The following is a 21,192-nucleotide window of genomic DNA, read 5'->3' as shown; positions in this document are numbered from 1 at the left end:
AAGATGGAGCAATGATAGACATAGTGAAACACAATTGAGGGCTGGTCTCTGTTTGTGAATTCCATACCAACTTATGGGTCTGAGCTCCGCTTGCTAATCTATAAAGTGCATCTATGATTACTAGTGTCTTCATTTTTGTTTTTGTTGAGTTGATCATACCCTTTTGGAACACATCTTTGATTAGAATCTTTCATCACCCAGCAGTCTGTTAGGGGATCACTGATAGAGCAGCCTGGGCTTCTTCCCCTCCCCTCCCTCTCCTTGCTCCAGAACAGAGCCACGTCTGAAAGGGGCTCATTGTCTGCCTTAGAGACTGCTCTGCGCACTTTCCCTGCAGCTGAAGGAAATGCTCTGATGGTTCAGACAAACGGGTAAGAAATTGCTTAAAGTGCAGCCCTGAAAAATTCCATGTCCAGTTAGCTCTTTTGTAATCTGCCTTGAACTGCAAGGTATAGGCGGAATAGAAGTCCCTAATGTAATGTAATGTAAGTATTCGTTTGCAAGGACAGTGCTTTTGTACATGTTACAGTGCTTTTTTTCTGGCTGGGTTAGGGGATGCAGAGTGACCTGTGCATGCCTGCATTGATTCAATTGGTGGTCCGAGTGTGAAAAGGTGGGTTCTACGTTTTGAAATCAGATGCTGTGTGTGTTTCTATATGTTTATATTGAGAGTAATTAGCTGAATCATGGCACATATCTCTAGGACTCTGGTTCTCAACCAAATAGTAAAATTAGTAACAATTGCCTAGAGTAAGAGGAGTCATTTATATCTTTCTTATCAACCTTAAACATTGGGGTCACTGTTGTGAGCCCTAGAGAGTGAGGAAATTTACTTGTATTAAGAGCTAAATTAAGAAAATAAGCAAAAATGTTCCCCTGTAGGTAAGGTGACCATAAGTCCCGTTTTGAACAGGACCGTCCCGTTTTTAGATCCCCTGTCCCATTGCCCCCATGCACAGCTTCGGGACGCCGAAATGTCCCATTTTCAGTGATAGCATCCCGAAGATGTGCGTGGGGACAACGGGACAGGCGATCGCTTCCCCTCCCTCCCTGCTGCACCAAAGCCAGCCTGCCTGCCTCTCTCCCTCCAGCACCAAAGCCTGCTGCCCCCCCCCCCCGGACCAGCCCCCACTGCTGCTTGCTACCTGACGAAGCCTATCGCTGCTTCAAACCCCCCTCCTCCCGATCCGCTGCTGCCCGCCGCCCGCTGCAACTAAAGAAAAGGAAGGTCCAGGTGCCAGTCCACAAACCTTCTTCCCAACATCAATTCTGATGTCAGAGAGGAAGTTCCGAGCCAACCAATCACTGCCTGGCTGGCCTGGAACTGCCTCTCCGACATCAGAAGAAGAAGGTTTGTGGCCCAGTGCCTGGACCTTCCTTTTCTTCAATTGCAGTGGGCGGCAGTGGCAGCGGACTGGGAGGGGTGGGAGGTTTGAAGTGGTGTTGGCTTCTGTGGGTAGCAAGCAGCAGTGGGGGCTAGTCAGCAGGCTTTGGCCTGGAGGGAGGGAGGGAGGCAGGCAGGCTTGCTTTGAGGGAGGGGGGTGGGACAAAGGCTGGAAGGCAGTGAGGGGGACCAAGGTACAAAGGAGAACTGACACTGGATCTGGGGGCACTAAGGACATAGGAAGAGGCACTAAGGACATAAGAAGGAGGAACTGGGGCACTAAGGACATGGGAAGGGGCACTAAGGACATAGGAAGGAGCATTGGGGGCACTAAGGATATAGGAAGGAAGCACTGGGGGCACTAAGGACATGAGAAGAGGCACTAAGGACATAGGAAGGAGCATTGGGGGCACTAAGGACATGGAAAGGAGGCACTAGGGGTACTAAGGACATAGGAAGGAGGCACTGGGGGCACTAAGGATATGGGAAGGGGCACTAAGGATATAGGAAGGAGCACTGGGGGCACTAAGGACAGGAAAGGGCACTAAGGATATAGGAAGGAGGCACTAAAGACATAGGAAGGAAGGAGGGAGGGAATAGAAGGGGACAATTGTTGGGCCTGAGTGCAGAAAGAAAGGATGCACAGTCAGAAGGAAACGCAACCAGAGACTCATGAAATCACCAGACAGCAAAAGTAGGAAAAATTATTTTATTTTCAATTTAGTGATCAAAATGTGTCCATTTTGAGAATTTATATCTGCTGTCTATATTTTGCACATTTGTCTATTTTTCTATAGTTACTAAGGTGACATTTTCTCTGCGTATAGTGTGCTTTCTGTTTTTAAAAAAATTTTATGGTTACCATTATGAATTAATAAGATATTTTGTGTACATGAAAAATGAATGGAAGAAATTGGGGGTGGGATGGGGGGCATGGCTAGGGCAGGATTGACAATTAATAGATGTCCCATTTTGATGAAAAAAAATAAATGGTCATGTAACCTATGGGGAGATATCTGAATAGATTAACAGGACAAGGATCTAAACATAAGAATTGCCGCTGCTGGGTCAGACCAATGGTCCATTGCGCCCAGTAGTCCGCTTACGCGGTGGCCCCCAGGTCAAAGACCAGTGCCTTAACTGAGATAAGCCCTACCTGCGTTCATTCTGGTTGAGAAGGAGCTTGTCCAACCTTGTCTTGAATCCCTGGAGGGTGTTTTCCCTTAATGAAGACTCTGGAAGAGCATTCCAGTTCTCTACCACTCTCTGGGTGAAGAAGAACTTCCTTACGTTTGTACAGAATCTATCTCCTTTTAACTTCAGAGAGTGCCCTCTCGTTCTCCCTACCTTGGAGAGGGTGAACAACCTGTCTTTATCTACTAAGTCAATCATGTCCCCTCTCAGTCTCCTCTTTTCAAGGGAGAATAGGTCCAGCTTCCCTAATCTCTCACTGTATGGCAACTCCTCCAACCCCTTAACCATTTTAGTCACTCTTCTCTGGACCTTTTCGAGTAGTACCGTGTCCTTCATGTACAGCAACCAGTGCTGGATGCAGTATTCCAGGTGAGGGCGTACCATGGCCTGGTACAGCGGCATGATAACCTTTTCCAATCTGTTCATGATCCCCTTAAATCACAGTGGGAAACTTGTACTGAGCTACAATAAGCATTAGCATGTGCTTACTGCTGTAAAAAAGTGCTTGCTGAGGGGCGCTCAGGTCCCCACAGTAATTTTACACTCTGCTCAAGCTTCTCCTGCTAAAAATAAATATTTGGTAGCAGTGGGAACAGGTTAGAGGGGAGAGAGAGCAGGAATTATTCTGCGCTAATTGCTGAATGCTAACTAATTAGTGTGGAGTTAGTGCATGAATCTTCACCGCCTACAAAAGAGGTGGCGGTAGGGGCTCACATGCTAATTGGGAAAATTGGCACATGGCCATAAATACAGAAAATAAGATTTTCTACCATTTTACCACTACAGTAAATCGGCCTCAGTGTGTGGGAGAAACCTGCATAAGGCCACAATTTATGAATAGGGTCCCAATAGCCTTTACTAAGGAGCTCATTTACTAAAAAGGGGGGGGGAGTAGAATCTGGGTTTACTGAGGCTGACAGTGCCATTTAGGTGGCTGGGAATGGCTCCTCTCTGAATAAATGGCACATAGTTGCAGTGGCGTACCTAGGGTATGTGGTACCCGGGGCCCATCATTTTTTGACACCCCCTCCCCCCCATGTAAAAAAAATATTTTTTGTAATAACCATGAAGCGGAATAAATGGTCATAATAGAAACAGGCAGTGAAAATTTTTTTGTATTGAACCTCATACATGTAACCATTATTCCAAACATACCATAACATAACATAAATTATGTCTGAATTGTCATGACATCAGAAGTACATATGGAGTAGTTGCAGGTGATGCTTGGGACAGTTCTAATTGTGTTAGTTCGGTTTTATGTGTTTTTTGAATGGAAGGGTTTTTATTTATTTTTTTAAGGTTTTGTAGTCTGTGGTCGAGGAGGTCAATAGGTTGTAGAGTCAAGTGTTGCAGCTCGAATGGCAGCTCGAACTGATTTTTTCTTTTGACGTTTTTGGTTGGAGGGTGTGTGAATGGTGCGTGAGTTCTCCTATGTCTGGTTGAGGTGGATTGAATTATTTAACTGAAGAAATTAGTTCCCCCCCCCCATTCCACACACATTAATTCTCTTCCATTTTTGTTCCCATTATAAAAAACACTGATAAGTTCCCCCCAAAAAAAGTACATTAAAATAAGTGAAAACAAAGGCCCATACAGATGAGAACATAACATAAGAATAGCCTAACTGGGTCAGACCAATGGTCCATCATGCCCAGTAACCCATTCTCATGGTAGCCAATCCAGGTCACTAGTACCTGGTCAAAACCCAAAGAGTAGCAACATTCCATGCTACCGATCCAGGGCAAGCAGATGCTTCCCCCATATCTTAATAACAGACTATGGACTTTTCCTCCAGGAATTTGTCCAAACCTTTCTTAAAACCAGCTACACTATCTGCTTTTACCATAACTTCTGGCCACTTCATTTTTAAGCTGAAATCTTTCCTTCCAAACAGAGACCTTGCTAGATGTCAAATACAGAACAAGATAACTTCACACGTACTTAGCTGTGCAGGAAATGTGAATCTCCTCATACACCCACCATATAGTGCAAAAATGTGCAAAGGTCTGGTTTCTTCTTTCGATCACACAAGCAGCGCTGTTACAAACATATTCTGAAGGTCAATACCAAGGTTAACAAAGTTTCCTTCCTTCAACCACAAGGAGATACTGACAAACCACTGGAAGAAATCCCAAAACAACTACCCAGGCACAACACCCAAAGACCCACTCAGTGTGTGAACCAGTTGAGTGGAGTGGACTAACTGGGGGGGTGGAAATGGGCCCGGAGTTTGCTCAGCAGAATTTCCCAGACCTCCTCTTCCTCTCAACACATTGACACGCTGCCACCACCACCACCACTAGGAACACCTCACCGGGTAGGCCAGCAATGCTTATAAACTTTATAAAACACATTATTAAATTTTCTTATAAAGCACATATTTTAACTGAACTCTCTGACATCCTCAGCCTTTCCATTCACAAAACATAAGGAAGAAAAGTTCCCATTTCCTGCTGTCTCATGTCCCCGGCCTATACAATATTTTTCTTCTGCAGACCCTTCAAAAGTCTGACCAAATCCTCGTTTCACTTGCATTATAAAGTACTGAGGATGCCATCTCTCCCCAATCCCAGGTCCTAAAGTCTAAGACAGTAGCACAAACTAGTGCTGCCAGATTCAGGAAAAAAAAATTCGATTCGATTCAGCCTATTGAATTGGTTTTTTGATTCAATTTTCCTGCCCAATTGGGTGTTTTTTTCAAACATCCTGGAGGGTTTATTTTATAGCTTTTTCACCCTCTTTGGCTTCTCCTAATCACACTGGCGCTGTGGTGTAAACAAAATAAAAAAACAAAAAGGACTTTTCCTCTCTCTGTTAAATCCTAGCTCAGGTTTGCGGTCTAACACCAGCTCTGGCAGGATACACTTTTCAAATCTGACATATTGTAATCACAAAACAGAAAATAAAAATTATTTTTTCTACCTTTTGTTGTCTGGTCAATATTCAAATCTTGTTGGTCCCAGGCTCTGGTTGTCTTGCTTGCCATGGTCTCCTTCTTTCTTCTTTCTCCGTGCTAACCATCAATCTGCCATCTCTGTCCTCCACTTCCGTTTACCTTCCCTGCCCCGGAGGTCTGGCATCTTTCCTTTTTTTTCATCTCCATCCACAGATTCACCTTTTCTGAACTACCCTTTCATCCAAGATCTCTCCCTTCTTCCCCACCATCCCAGGGTCCACCCTTTCTCTTCCCAACTATCCTCCTATCCAGTCTCTCTATCCCCCCTCCACACCATCCCTTGTGTCCAACTTCTCTCCCTTTCTGTTCCTTCCCTCCCTAAATCCCATTACCCACTCCTCTGTTTTTAGACCCATTATTTCTTCCCCCAAAGTCCGGCATATGCACATATCTTTGAACCCCCCTTCCCTCCCTCCCTCCGTGTACTTCTACACCAGGACCCCCTCCCCTGGAGGTCTGTCCCCCCCAAAGGCCTGTCCCCCCTTGAAGGCATGTTTCACCCGAAAAGACTGCACCTCCCCCCGAAGGTCTGTCCCCCCTGAAGGCCTGCACCCATTCTGAAGGCCTACACCACACCCCTGTAGGCCTGCACCCCCCAAAGGACTGTACTTCCGCCCCCGAAGGTCTGTCCCCCCTGAAGGCCTGTCCACCCCTGAATCTCTGAAGGCCTGCATCCCCCCGAAGGCCTGTCCCCCCCTGAACCCCTGCACCCCCAACTGAAGGCCTGCCCCCTCCCTGAAGGTCTGTCCCACGTGAAGGCCTGTCCCCCCTTGAACCTCTGAAGGCCTGCACCTCCACCTGAAGGCCTATCCCCCTGAAGGTCTGTCTCCTGCCTCCCCCTCTACACCCAAAGGACTGTCCCCCCTCTCCCCGGGAAGGCCTTGTGTTCCCCTCTGGCCTCCCTTTACCCGATTCCTCTTCAAAGCAACCTGCAGAAAGGATCGTGGGTACTTCAGCGATCCTTGCAGGTTGCCATAGGCCTCCCGAGTTGTCCCTCTGACCGCGGTCCCGCCCCTCCTCCGATGTCAGCACGGCTTCAGAAAAGGAAGATCATAGAAACCTAGAAAATGACGGCAGAAAAGGACCGTGGCCCAACAAGTCTGCCCACTCTAATGACCCACCCCCCTAATTTCTTCCTTGAAGTGATCTCACATGCTTATCCATTTTTTCTTAAAGTCTAGCACGCTGCTGGCCTCAACTACCTGCAGTGGAAGATCATTCCAATGATCAACGACTCTTTCAGTGAAGAAATACTTCCTGGTGTCGCTATGAAATCTCCCACCCCTGATTTTCAATGGATGCCCTCTTGTTGCCGTAGGTCCTTTAAGAAAAAAGATATTTTCTTCTACCTCAATATGGCCCGTGACATATTTGAACGTCTCAATCATGTCTCCCCTCTCTCGGCGTTCCTCGAGTGAGTATAGCTGCAATTTACCCAGCCATTCCTCATACGGGAGATCCTTGAGTCCTGAGACCATCCTAGTGGCCATTCGCTGAACTGACTCAACTCTCAGTTCATCTTTTTGATAATGTGTCCTCCAGAATTGTACACAATATTCCAGATGAGGTCTCACCATGGAACTGTACAACAGCATTATGACTTCGGGCTTCCGGCTGATGAAACTTCTTCGGATACAACCCATCATTTGTCTAGCCGTGGATGAAGCTTTCTCCACTTGTTTGGCAGTCTTCATGTCTTCACTAATGATCACTCCCAAGTCTCGTTCTGCTGCAGTTCTTGCTAAGGTCTCACCATTTAGGGTGTAAGTTCTGCAAGGATTTCTGCTGCCAAGGTGCAAGAGCAACAGGAGCCAGAGGGTCATCCAAACATGGGGAGCAGGCTGAGGACAACATAGACACACCGCAGGATGGGGATGAACACAACAAAGTTCGGGGGCTGGCAACCCATGAGGAGGTTGGCAGGGGCGCCAAACCACGAGGAAAACCAGCGGAAAAGGCAAACAACCAGGACTTAAATTGCCTATACACTAATGCTAGGAGCCTAAGAGCCAAAATGGGAGAACTAGAAGTCATAGCCAATACAAAGGACCTGAACATAATAGGAGTCACAGAAACGTGGTGGACTGACGACAACAAATGGGATGTGGCCATACCAGGGTACAAACTCTACAGGAGGGACAGGACACACAAGAAGGGTGGAGGAATAGCGCTTTATATAAAGGACTCCATACCTTCAACCAGGATAGAAACAACAGTAAGGGCAGACAACTTGGAATCACTATGGATTAAGCTACCTGGAGGAGCTGGATCAGACATAAAATTGGGCCTGTACTATCGCCCACCTGGACAACCGGAAGCACTCGACCAGGACCTGGAGGCTGAGCTGAGGCAGATATGCAAAAGCGGAAGCGTGATGGTGATGGGAGACTTCAACTACCCTGGGATAGACTGGAGTATTGGACACTCAAACTGCACAAGGGAGACCAAATTCCTGGAAACCACGAGGGACTGTTTCATGGAACAGCTGGTCACGGAACCAACACGGGGGGATGCAACTCTCGACCTAATCCTCAATGGGCTAGGGGGACCTGCAAAGGAGGTGGCGGTGCTAGAACCCCTAGGAAACAGCGATCACAACATGATCCAGTGCAAGCTGGAAATTGGACCATCAAAGGTGAAAAGATCCACAGCGACAGCACTCAACTTCAAAAAAGGGAATTATGATGGCATGAGGAAACTGGTGGGAAAGAAACTCAACGGTAGCGCAAGGAAGATGGAGTCTGTAGAAAAAGCCTGGTCCCTACTCAAGGGCACGGTGCAAGAGGCACAGAACCTGTACATCCCCAGATTCAGGAAGGGGTGCAAAAAAAACCGAACAAAAAACCCAGCGTGGATAACAACTGCAGTGAAAAAGGCGATAAGTGACAAGAAAGCATCGTTCAAAAAATGGAAAAAGGACCAAACAAAGGACAACCAAAAGGAGCACAAAGAACACCAAAGGGAGTGTCACCGTGTGGTTAGAAACGCTAAAAGAATATGAGGAGAGACTGGCGGGGGAAGCAACAAACTTCAAATCGTTCTTCAGATATGTGAAGGGGAAGCAACCGGCAAGGGAAGAAGTGGGGCCATTGGATGATGGAGACAAAAAAGGAGTGGTAAAAGAGGAAAAAGAGATAGCAGACAGGTTAAATAAGTTCTTCACGTCAGTCTTCACGAGGGAGGACACATCCAATATTCCGGAACCGGAAGACATCGTAAATGGGGATCGGGATGAAAAGCTGGTCCAACTAGAGGTAAGCCAAAAGGATGTCCTCAGGCAGATAGACAGACTAAAGAGCGACAAATCGCCAGGTCCGGACGGCATTCACCCAAGGGTACTCAAGGAACTAAGGAACGTAATAGCAGAGCCACTTCGCCAAATATGTAACCTATCATTAAAAACTTGAGAGATCCCGGAGGATTGGAAAATTGCAAATGTCACACCCATCTTCAAGAAGGGTTCAAGGGGGGACCCGGGGAACTACAGGCCGGTGAGCTTGACCTCGGTCCCGGGAAAAATGATGGAAGCACTGATTAAGGACAGTATCTGTGAACACATAGAAAACAATGGACAGCTAAAGTCGAGCCAGCACGGCTTCTGCAAGGGTAGGTCATGCCTCACAAACTTATTGTACTTCTTTGAGGGGGTAAACAGACAGGTGGATAAAGGGGAATCCATTGACATCATTTACCTTGACTTTCAAAAAGCCTTTGACAAGGTACCGCACGAAAGACTGCTTAAAAAGCTGTGGAGACACGGGGTGCAAGGGGAGGTCCACCGATGGATCAAAAACTGGCTGGCAGACAGGAAACAGAGGGTTGGAGTGAAGGGCCATTACTCAGACTGGCATGGGGTCACGAGCGGCGTTCCGCAGGGGTCGGTGCTGGGACCGCTCCTGTTCAATATATTTATAAATGACCTGGAGGCGGGAACAAATTGTGAAGTTATTAAATTTGCGGATGACACCAAACTCTACCGCAGGGTTGAAACCATGGAAGACTGCGAAGATCTGCAAAGGGACCTAACGACGCTAGAAGAATGGGCCAAAAAATGGCAAATGAACTTTAACGTAGGGAAATGCAAGGTCATGCATGTAGGGAAAAAGAACCCGATGTTCAGCTACAAAATGGGAGGATCACTACTAGGGGTAAGTAACCTTGAAAGAGACCTGGGAGTGATGGTGGACACGTCTTTGAAGGCGTCGGCACAGTGCACCACAGCCTCAAGAAAAGCAAACAAAATGTTGGGTATCATTAAGAAGGGTATCACGACCAGGACAAAGGAGGTCATCCTGCCACTGTATCGTGCAATGGTGCGACCGCATCTGGAGTATTGTGTCCAGTATTGGTCGCCGTACCTCAAAAAGGACATGGCGGTACTTGAGGGAGTCCAGAGAAGAGCAACTAAACTGATAAGAGGTATGGAAAACCTCTCATATACTGACAGACTGAAAAAGCTGGGGCTGTTCTCCCTGGAAAAGCGGAGACATGATAGAAACCTTCAAGATCCTGAAGGGTATAGAAAAAGTAGACAGGGACAGATTTTTCAGATTACGGGGAACCACAAGTACAAGGGGGCACTCGGAAAAATTAAAAGGAGACAGGTTTAAAACAAATGCCAGAAAGTTCTTTTTCACCCAGAGGGTGGTGGACACATGGAACGCGCTTCCGGAGGCTGTGATAGGCCGGAGCACGTTACAAGGCTTCAAAGAAGGTTTGGATTTGAGGGGTACAGATAAGAGTAGCGGTAGGTTATAGGGATAGTCTGGGACCATTGCTCAGGCAATGGGCCTGATGGGCCGCCGCGGGAGCGGACCACTGGGCGAGATGGACCTCTGGTCTGCCTCAGCGGAGGCAACTTCTTATGTTCTTATGTTCTTATCATCCAGAATCGTGTCTAATTTGTGTTTGATTAGTGTTTCCATAAGTTTACTCACTATCGATGTGAGGCTCACCGGTTTGTAATTCGCGGCCTCTATCCTGCATCCCTTTTGTGGAGTGGAATGATCTTGCTTGACAAACTTGCTGTACTTCTTCGATGGAGTAAGCAGGCAGATAGACTAGGGTGACCTGGTCGACATTGTATATCTGGATTTTCAGAAGGCATTCGACAAGGTTTCACATGAACAACTACTTCAAAAAATTACGAGCCATGGAATTGAGGGTGAAATACTCATGTTAGATAGATTTTGAGCTCACCAGGACAGATAGGGAAAATACTTGAGTACCTGATTGTAAAAACCACTTAGATAACCTTGATAGGCGGTATATAAAATCCTAATAAACTTGAAACTTGACGTAGATTAAAAACTGGCTGGTGGATAGGAAACAGAGAGTGGGGGTAAATGGACAATACTCAGACTGGCAGGGTTCAGTGCTTTGACCCGTGCTCTTCAACATATTTATAAACAACCTTGAAATTGGTATGACGAGTGAGGTGATTAAATTTGCATACAATACGAAGTTATCCAGAGTAGTGGAGATGCAGGAGGATTGCGAAGACCTGCAAAGTGACATAAACATGCTTGAGAAATTGGCTGTGACATGGCAAATGAGGTTTAACGTGGATAAGTGTAAGGTGATGCATATTGGTAACAAAAATCTTATACACGAATATAGGATGTCTGCTGCAGTACTTGGAGAGACCCCCAGGAAAGAGACGTGGGAGTACTGGTCAACAAATCAATGAAGCTGTCCACGGCAGTGGCAAAAAGGGCAAACAGAATGCCGGGAATGATTAAGAAGGGGATCACAAATAGATTGGAGAAGGTTATCATGCCGCTGTACCAGGCCATGGTACGCCCTCACCTGAAATACTGTGTCCAGCACTGGTTGCCGTACATGAAGAAGCACAGAGTACTACTCAAAAGGATCCAGAGAAGAGCGACTAGAATGATTAAGGGGCTGGAGAAGTTGCCGTAAAGTGAGAGATTAGAGAAACTGGGCCTCTTCTCCCTTGAAAAGAGGAGACTAAGAGGGGACATGATTGAAACATTCAAGATAATAAAGGGAATAGACTTAGTAGAGAAAGACAGATTGTTCACCCTCTCCAAGAGGGTGAAGAGAACAAGAGTGCACTCTCTAAAGTTAAAAGGGGATAGATTCCGTACAAACGTAAGGAAGTTCTTCTTCACCCAGAGAGTGGTAGAAAACTGGAATGCTCTTCCGGAGCCTGTTATAGGGAAAAACACCCTCCAGGAATTCAAGACAAAGTTAGACAAGTTCCTGCTGAACTAGAACATACGCAGGTAAGGCTAGTCTCAATTAGGGCACTGGTCTTTGACCTAAGGGCCGCTGCGTGAGCAGACTGCTGGGCACGATGGACCACTGGTCTGACCTAGCAGCGGCAATTCTTATATTCTTATGTTCAGTCTCCGACAATGGCATATACCGTATTTCTCACTTCATAAGAAGCATCTGACCATAAGATGCACCCTAGATTTAGAGGAGGAAAGCAAGAAAAAAACATTCTGAACCAAATTTTCCCTGCCAGGCTCTTCACCCAACTCCACACTCCTTGCCAGGCTCTGCACCCTGTCCCCCCTCCCTGCAAGGCTCTGTCCCCTGTCCTCCCTCTGTTAGTCTAGTGATAGGCTGGGACAGGGTATGGGGCAGGCAGGCCTAGTGGCCTAATGATTGGCAGGCAGGCCATATGCCCTGATATCTGTCCCTCCCCCTCCATGGTCTGGTATCTTCTTTCCTTTCCCTCCCTCCCTCGGTCTTGCCACCTCTCTTATCTCATCTCCTCTCCCTCCCCAGTCTTCATTTTCCCTTCTTCCCTCTCTCTCCCCAATTGGGTACAGCAGCAGCAGCAGCATTTCCTTACCCCCTTTGCAATTGGGTGCAGCAGCAGCATTTCTCTTCTCCCTCTCCCCCACCCCAATTGGGTGAAACAGCATTTCTCCCCCCCCACCATTAGGTACAGCAGCAGCATCCCCCCCCCCGGCAGTGCAGCATTCACAATTCGCTAAAGGCTAAGGCGGGAGATAGGGCAGTGATGGAAGGAAGTTTAGAACTTGCTGCTCTTTCTTGTTTCAGACCTTCCTCACTGCTGGGTCCTGCCAACTTTCTGTTTCTGCGAAGATAGGACCCGGCAGCGAGGAAGGCCTGAAGCAGCAAGAGCAGCAAGCTTTAGCTTGTAGTGAATTAAACCCATGCTTCAGGGCTCTAACGGTAACACTGTGCATGCCGACTTCCCTTCAAGTTTCAAGTTTAATAAATTTTGATTGTATGCAATATCCAATATTTCAATGCGTATTACATAATTCTAATATACAATAAAAGCCAGGGATGACAAATACAAATAAGACATAATTATACAGACTAATAATTTTTTTCTATTGATACAAGCTGGAACAAATAGGTAAAGGGTAGAAATACAATTTATAAAAAAAAACATAACTTCCGGTTTCAGAGGAGAATAAGGGAAGCCAGCAAGCACAGTGTTATCGTTAGAGCCCTGGAGCATGGGTTCAAGTCACTTGCTGGCACTTTAAAAAAAAAAAAAAAAAAAAAAAAGTCAGGCTGAGGCGGAACACTGAACTTCTAGTAGCTCTTCGGGCTGTGCCAAGTCAGCCCGGAGAATCCCCATGCCGGTGAGAGGAATTTTATAAAAATGTTTGAGCTGTGGCTGCAGCAGCAGGATTCGTGACCAAGATGACAGCCGGGAGCTGCCCTAAATTAGCCGGGCGGAGCGCCCGGCTAAAAGACACTAGGGAGAACACTGACCAGTCTGCCGTAGGATCTAAATATGGTAACGGGGGGAGGGGGGGTTGGGTATTCGCTCTTTTGGTGGGGAAATTGTGAATCTTAAAGAGCGAAAAATATGGTAAAATGTGCTCTTTAACATTGAAATGAGCACTCCGGTGGATTCTTAAAAATCGCTAAGACATTTTTGAAAAGCAGCATCAGCTTTTAGCAACAAAAAGCAGCAACTGGTTCAGGGGTGCCGTTACAGTGCCAGCACTTGTCTTTTGACTGTAACTAATGGAAAAAAAGTGTATCTATATATTTTTATTGGAGGGTAGTAAAATCACGCTTCTTTTGAGTTTTTGGGAGAGACAGGAATGTTTCATGCGCACTTGCTAAAAGCAAATGTTTCTTCTTGAGTGTGTGTATAATACTCTTGTCTTGTATGTTTCTGGCTGTGGGTCTTGATTAAATTTTGCATTTAAAACAAATTACAAGATTTACCTGAATTATAGTAGTTTTTTGGAGAGAAAGGTATTTTTTATGCACAATTGAAAAAAGTTGACATTGCTTCTCCCTTCCATTCGTCCAATAGTACAGCAGGAGAATGTTTGGGGGGTTTTGTTATGGTGTTTTGCTGTGCATGTGCCCATCAGCGATATATAACATCCTATAAACAATCAAATAATAAAGTTCATCAGTCATACTGCTTGAAAGATTGATAGGCTCAAGAGTGATAAATCCTCGGGACCGGATGGCATCCATCCAAGGGTTATCAAGGAACTGAAAGGGGCCATAACTGAACTGCTTCAATTAATAGCCAATCTGTCGATCAAAATGGGAAAGATTGGACTGGAAGGTGGTAAATGTTACGCTGATCTTCAAAAAAGGTTTGAGGGGAGACCTGGGAAACTACAGACCGATAAGTCTGACCTAGGTACCGGAAAAGATGGTAGAAGGGCTGATAAAGGACCACATCATTGATCACCTTGATGGACATGGTCTGATGAGGACCAGCCAGCACGGTTTCAGCAAAGGCAGATCTTGTTGGACAAACTTGCTGCACTTCTTCGAGGGAGTGAACAGGCAGATAAACAAGGGCAACCCGGTTGACATTGTATATCTGGATTTTCAGAAGGTGTTCGACAAGGTTCCGCATGAACGACTACTTTGGAAAATTGCGAGCCATGGAATTGAGGGTGAATTACTCACGTGGATTAGAAACTGGCTGGAGCATAGGAAACAGAGACTGGGGGGTAAATGGACAATACTTGGACTGAAAGAGCATCACCGGGGGGGTGCCACAGGGCTCGGTGCTTGCACCCGGTGCTCTTCAACATATTTATAAATGATCTGGACATAGGAACGACGAGCGAGGTGATTAAATTTGCGGGCGATATGAAGTTATTCAGAGTAGTGAAGACGCAGGGGGACTGCGAAGATCTGCAACGTGATATAATCAGGCTCGAGGAATGGGAATCAACATGGCAAATGAGGTTTAACGTGGATAAGTGTAAGGTGATGCATGTCAGTGACAAAAATCTCATGCATGAATACAGGATGTCCGGGACGGTACTTGGAGAGACCTCCCAGGAAAGGGACTTGGGAGTTCTGATCGACAAATCGATGAAGCTGTCCACGCAATGTGTGGCAGGAGTGAAAAGAGCGAGTGCTAGGAATGATAAAGAAGGGAATCACAAACAGATTGGAGAAGGTTATCATGCCACTGTACTGGGCCATGATGCGCCCTCACCTGGAGTACTGCGTCTAACACTGGTCGCCGTACATATAGATTCCGTACAAAGTTAAGGAAGTTCTTCTTCACCCAGAGAGTGGTAGAAAACTGGAACAATCTTCTGGAGTCTGTCATAGGGGAAAACACCCTCCAGGGATCCAAGACAAAGTTAGACAAGTTCCTGCTGAAGAAGGACATACACTGATAGGGCTAGTCTCGATTATGGCGCTGATCTTAGACCAGAGGGCCGCCACGTGAGCGGACTGCTAGGCGTGATGGACCACTGGTCTGACCCAGCAGCGGCAATTCTTATGTTCTTATGTACCATAATTAAATGTGTTTGGACACATTTACTAAAAATAATTCAAGAGACAGCTTCAGCTGCATGCTGAGCCCAGCAGGGTGAAAAAATTTCCAAAATTCTCAAAAATATTTAATGTTTGGTCTTGAAACCCTTTGGTGGTCCTAATCTACTTGTTCAAAGCTCATAAAAAACTTCCATAGCATTGAAAAGCAATGTCTACTTCAGTTACAGAGTATCATTTGTTAATTGAACAATATATTGTCTGGCTTTTAAAACCGAAATATTAGATCCTGGTATGATACAAAGTGTTAACATCTATTCGCATAGGCGTTGGAACAGGGGGGCCACAGGGGCCATGGCCTCCCCAAAATTTGCCCGTCCTGTAGGTCAGATGTGTGCTGGCTGACCGCCGCCTGATGGCAAAGCTGCTCCCTGCCCGCCACCGCTGCTCTCTGCTGTAACTGCAGGAAAGGAAGGGACAGGCGCATGTAGCCAATGCACACCACCACCCACAAGCCTCCCCCTTACGTCACTTCTGATGTCGGGGGAAGGCTTATTGGCTGGCACTGCTGCACATGCCTGGCTCTTTCCTTCTTGCATTTTCTGCAACAGCGGGTGGTGGGCAGCAGTGGGCCAAGAGGGGGAGGAAGATTTGGCGGTGATAGGCTAGGCTTTGGCGCGGCAGGGAGGGAGGGAGGCAGACTGGTTTCAGTGGCGGACCAGGGGGAAGGAAGAATCGGCGGCGGGTAGGCCAGGCTTCGGCGCGGGAGGGAGGTAGGCAGGCTTGCTTTGGGGGAGGGGGTGGGACAAAGGTTGGAAGGCAGTGAGGGGGACATAAGGAAGGAGAGAGAGAGAAAGGCAGAGAAAGACCAGGGGTGTTGTAAGCAGAAGAAAGACAGAGAGAGAAAGGCCTGGACCAAAGGGGAAAGACAGATGGAAGATGCTGGACTATGGGAGGTGCAGACAGAAGAGACAGAGGGGGAGAGACCCTGAGGAAGAACAGAGAGATGCAAGATCATAACAGAGGAGGGAGAGAGAGAGAGACCCGGAACAAAGGTGGTGGTAGGTATAAAGGAGAACTGACACTGGATTTGGGGAGGGTAAGCAGAGGGAAAATAGAAAGAGACCTTGACCCAAAGAGAATTGGGCTGGATTGTGAAAGAAATGTTGGATAAGAAAGAAAGACTGGATGCACAGTCAGAAGGCAACCAGAGACTCAGGAAATCACCAGACAACAAAGGTAGGAAAAATGATTTTATTTTCAATTTAGTGATCATAATGTGTCAGTTTTGAGAATTTATATCTGCTGTCTATATTTTGCACTATATTTGTCTACTTTTCTTTTTTTTTTTTTTAATATTTTTTATTGATATTGCAGCCAAAACCATTATAAGAAACAAAATTCGTAATACAATGTTATACAAATGTTACTGAGGTGACATTGCATATTTTAAAGTCATCTGCCTTGACATCTATGAAAAAACTCCGAATATATATGATAATTAACATTTTCTCTGCGTGAAGTGTGCTTTGTGGTTTTTTAATTTTGTGGTTACCATTATGTATTAATAAAATTATATTGTGTGTATATGAAAAAATGGATAGAAGAAATTGCATTACAATTAGTATTATTATTATGGGGTGGAGTCAGGAGCGGAGTTTGGGTGGGTCTTGGGCAGAGCTTTTGGCCACCCCCCCAACAAAAAAAGCATTCCTCTGCCTATGCCTATTTGGAAACATTATTTAACTATTTGAGAGCTTTGAACAGTCTCCTGGAATTGGTGGTAGAGACAGAGACTGTGTCTGAATTCAAGAGGGCCTGGGATAAGCACGTGAGATCTCTGAGAGAGAGAAAGAGAGAATGGTTACTGCGGATTGGCAGAATAGATGGGCCATTTGACCTTTATCTGCCATCATGTTTCGGTCTATTTTGAGCTGCTGAAAACTGAGCCAGCCATGTTAGTATTCAGTGCTGGCCGGCTATGTTTATTGCAACCAAAGATAGACCAGCTATTCAGGTGGCTCGATTTGGCTGCTTGACTTAGATGACCAGCAAGGTCATGTGTTTTTTATACATTAGGGTGTGTGTATAAGGGAAGTTATGAGGGAAGCTATTGAGAAGATTAAATTATGTTGGAGAGTTCATGTAGGACCATTTTGGGACGTGTATGTGTGTGTGTGTGTGTGTGTGTGTGCAGGATTGTGAATCCTATTGGAAGTAGTAAGCATGTTGGGTGGTATGGGGGCAATTTTACAACAGGTACCTCAGTTTTGGTACCCCAATAAAGCATGCCCAAATTCCATTATAGAATGGTTGCACTGTGTGCCATTAGCATAACTATAGCTGCCTAAATGCTTTAAATTTTATGCATACCTGGGCGCTCCATTCTACCTATGCACACGCCATTTACATGCATTTAGGTGCTGTGCTGATACTTTTGCAGAGACGCATACGCTGGCATGCATGAGTGACAGAAGTTGATAAACTTGCACACACAAGACATTTGTAAATTTGGGCACCACGTTCTAAAATTTTTGCTTATATATGTAGATGTTCTCAGAAATTGCACATCCGAGGTGAGAAGAGAATGGGCATGGTAGTCGGTGCTATCTGGCTGCTCTACTTAGCTAGTCAGCCAAAATTGGCCATGTCACGCAACATAGCCAGTGCCCAGGCATGCCACCCAACTGAGGTATTCAGCGGCTTTCTTCCATTGGATATTGGCAGTTAGCCGTCAGCAGTCCCAGCTGGCTAAGTAGTACTGAATATTGGGCAGTCAATGCCAGTGCCCGGCTAGGACCCAGCATTGAATATCCAGAATAAAGCCAGCAGCAGACAAAAAAATTGGTGACCAGTGTTGGTTGAATACTGGCTGGACTGTTTCTTTCATTATATCCACACAAATCCATGTTTTGTTTTAGTGACTATAGATTTTATGATAGCACTGCAGCTTGTATTAAACACTTGCCTTTATCTCTTTTTCTTAGTGACTTTGAATAACAGTTGCTCTCATTCCACCATCATGATAAGAATAAGGACTACCAGTGCTCTGGTTGCAATATTCCTTTTGATTCAGGCAGCTTTATTAATCTTCAAGCATGCACAGCAAACAAATGGCATACATCAGTCTGATAAAAAAACAAGCAAAGTGCACATCCTCATTCTGTCCTCCTGGAGATCAGGATCATCTTTTGTGGGGCAACTTTTTAGTCAACACCCTGATGTCTTCTACTTAATGGAACCAGCCTGGCATGTTTGGGTAACCATGTACAAGAACAGTGCCAGGGTTTTACAGATGGCAGTTCGGGACCTAATTAGATCAGTGTTCTTGTGTGACATTTCTGTTTTTGATGCTTATCTGCCTGGAAATAGAAATATATCCGATCTATTTCAGTGGGCAGTCAGCAGAGCCCTCTGTACATTCCCTGCCTGTGAATTTTTCCAGCGCACTGATATCGTAGATGAAATGACTTGTAAAGCACTTTGTGGAAAAAATCCCTTTGGTAATGTGAAACATGCTTGTAAAACCTACAGCCACATTGTCCTTAAAGAGGTCCGATTATTTGATTTAACAGTTCTTTATCCCCTTGTAACTGATCCCTCCATGAACCTGAAAATTTTGCACCTAGTCCGAGATCCAAGGGCTGTTGTAAAGTCACGGGAACAAGCTGTCAAAGCATTAGCACGTGATAATGGAATTGTTTTGAATACAAATGGCACTAGAGTGGATGACAGTAAATATGAAGTGATACGGGAAATCTGCAGAAGTCATGTACAAATTTTTGAAACAGCTACACAAAAATCTTCCAGTTTCCTAAAAGACCGTTACATGATGGTACGTTACGAAGACCTGGCCAGAGAACCCTTAGCTGAAATTTCAGAAATGTACAATTTTGCAAGTCTTACACTAACTAGCAAACTTGAAAGATGGATGTATAATATCACCCATGGTCTTGAGCCAGGGAAAAGAGAGCAGGCATTCAAAATTACCTCTCGTGATGCAATTAATGTTTCTCAAGCTTGGAGGAACAATCTTTCTTTTCAGAAGATTAGAAAAATTCAAGAAGTTTGTAAGGGTGCCATGAAAATGCTTGGCTATCGGTTAATAGAGACAGAAAAGGAACAAAAGGATTTATCATTAAATCTAGTGTTGCCAAGACAACAAAACCAATTTGCTTGGTCTTCTTTTAAGGTACAAAAATAAGACTTGTTTAATGAATAGTTGAAATATTTTTTTGCCCCCAGTGAACTAACTCTAGAACTCATTTCTTATCTTTCCTCTTTTTGCTGATGTAACAAGAAAAACCCTTCAGAATATCCTTCTAATTAAAAGATATAGAAAGCTAAATATTTTAGTTAATTAATTTTTTTGCTAGGAGGTTGCATTTATTAAACTTGAATGGTTTGTTGTGGTGTTTTGTTCCAGTGATTTATAATTTATACTAAACAGAAATTGAAAGCATAATTATGAAAATATCAATAAACTTTTCTGTTGATTATATATAAGATACCCCATGAAATTTTATTAGAGCTATTTTCCACTTGTAAAACATGCTTTACACATGAGAACTGTTTAAAAAAATTATCCCCCCAACATGGGCAGTAATCAAAGAGACACGCCCAATCATAAAGCATTCAATCCTATATAAATATAAAACCACTAAGAGCCTGATATTCAGAGCGATTTAAATGGGCTAGAGAGGTTCTGGCCCACTTAAATTGTCAATCGATGGTCAAATCCTGATATTCAATGACACAAAGCCAAGCAGTGCTGCAGAATATTGACTCTGCTAGCCCAATATAAGTGGGCTGGTCAGGGGCAGGCCAGGGGGCAGTGGTGGGGAGAAGTTAGTGCTCAAAAGCTGTCCTAAATTCAGCCACTTATCTAATGTGGGCCCCAACTGAATATCGGGCAGAGGCCTGCATAAGTATTTTATGCCTTGAAATAAAAAAGCCTGGAGTCCCTGATTCCTTGATCTCCCACCAGACTGGCCTCATACTGTCCCACCCACTCTCCATACCTAAGTAGTATTGCCTGGTCCAGTGATGGTAAGAGCACAGCCCCTTTGCACCGGTCATCTTGTGGCAGTCTTTCAAAATAGCTGCCATTACCTCATGATGCAATTTGTGGTGCTTTTTGAAGTACCATTAATTGCTGTGAGAGGTCACAGTGGCCATATTAAAAGACTGCCCCGAAGGTTGAGAAGATAGCTGTGGACCTTTTCATTAAACTGACCTTGCAACAACCCAATTGCTATATATAATACAGGTTTATTAGCAATAGACAAAAGTCAGCTTTCATGAAACAACAAAGTACAGCACATTGAGCCAATGGATAACATACACAGAGTGGCCATCTCCTGTCATGAATCCATCTTAAAGTCTACTACTTATATACTTTAGTTGAGTAACCTAAAGTAACACCTAGTTACAGATTACATACTCACTTTCTATTGGGTTGACACATCTGTTATATCTATTGGTTGTATAGTCTGCATATTTATCTTGGAGCCATATTAAAGCATGATGTAATTCATTGTCAAATCTGACTCTTCTCTCTATTTCCCTGACAATGCATTCTTAATACTAAGTTCAATAATTTCTGAGAGTAGGCCCCCCTCCTTTCTGAGCTTCATTGTCCTTCATTAATAGTTCAGATAACTTTTGGCAGGACATTTTATTTTGGTTTGTCGTCTTCTTGGACAGTCCTGAAATATCCAAGGCTGCTATAGTCAGCAAATATCTTCTAGCTACTGAGCCAAAGTTGAACCTCTTACATAGCCTTCTTGTTTCTTGCTGACAGGGAGAGATATGATTGTTCAGAAGCTTGAATTTATAAGCACAATGTCTCTCTTCAAAATATAACTTTTAGGGTCTCATAGGAGTCTTCATCTTTATTCTCATGATGGTCTTATTCCCTATTCTT

At 45.0% G+C, this 21,192-nt stretch overlaps 1 protein-coding gene across 1 annotated transcript; it reads left to right on the top strand.

Annotated features, from left to right (window-relative positions):
* Positions 1-270: 270 nt before the first annotated feature.
* Positions 271-20,015, top strand: LOC117359858 (carbohydrate sulfotransferase 5-like). The gene is made up of 2 exons (XM_033943243.1): positions 271-371; positions 18,254-20,015. Exon 2 carries the CDS (start codon positions 18,289-18,291, stop codon positions 19,468-19,470), a length of 1,182 nt encoding a protein of 393 aa, XP_033799134.1. The 5' UTR covers positions 271-371; positions 18,254-18,288; the 3' UTR covers positions 19,471-20,015.
* The last annotated feature ends 1,177 nt before the right edge of the window (positions 20,016-21,192 follow it).

Source organism: Geotrypetes seraphini, chromosome 4 (genome assembly GCF_902459505.1).
Source record: "Geotrypetes seraphini chromosome 4, aGeoSer1.1, whole genome shotgun sequence".
NCBI lineage: Eukaryota > Metazoa > Chordata > Amphibia > Gymnophiona > Dermophiidae > Geotrypetes > Geotrypetes seraphini.
Note: the sequence above shows the minus strand (reverse complement) of the source record. Positions and strands in the feature narration are given on the sequence as shown.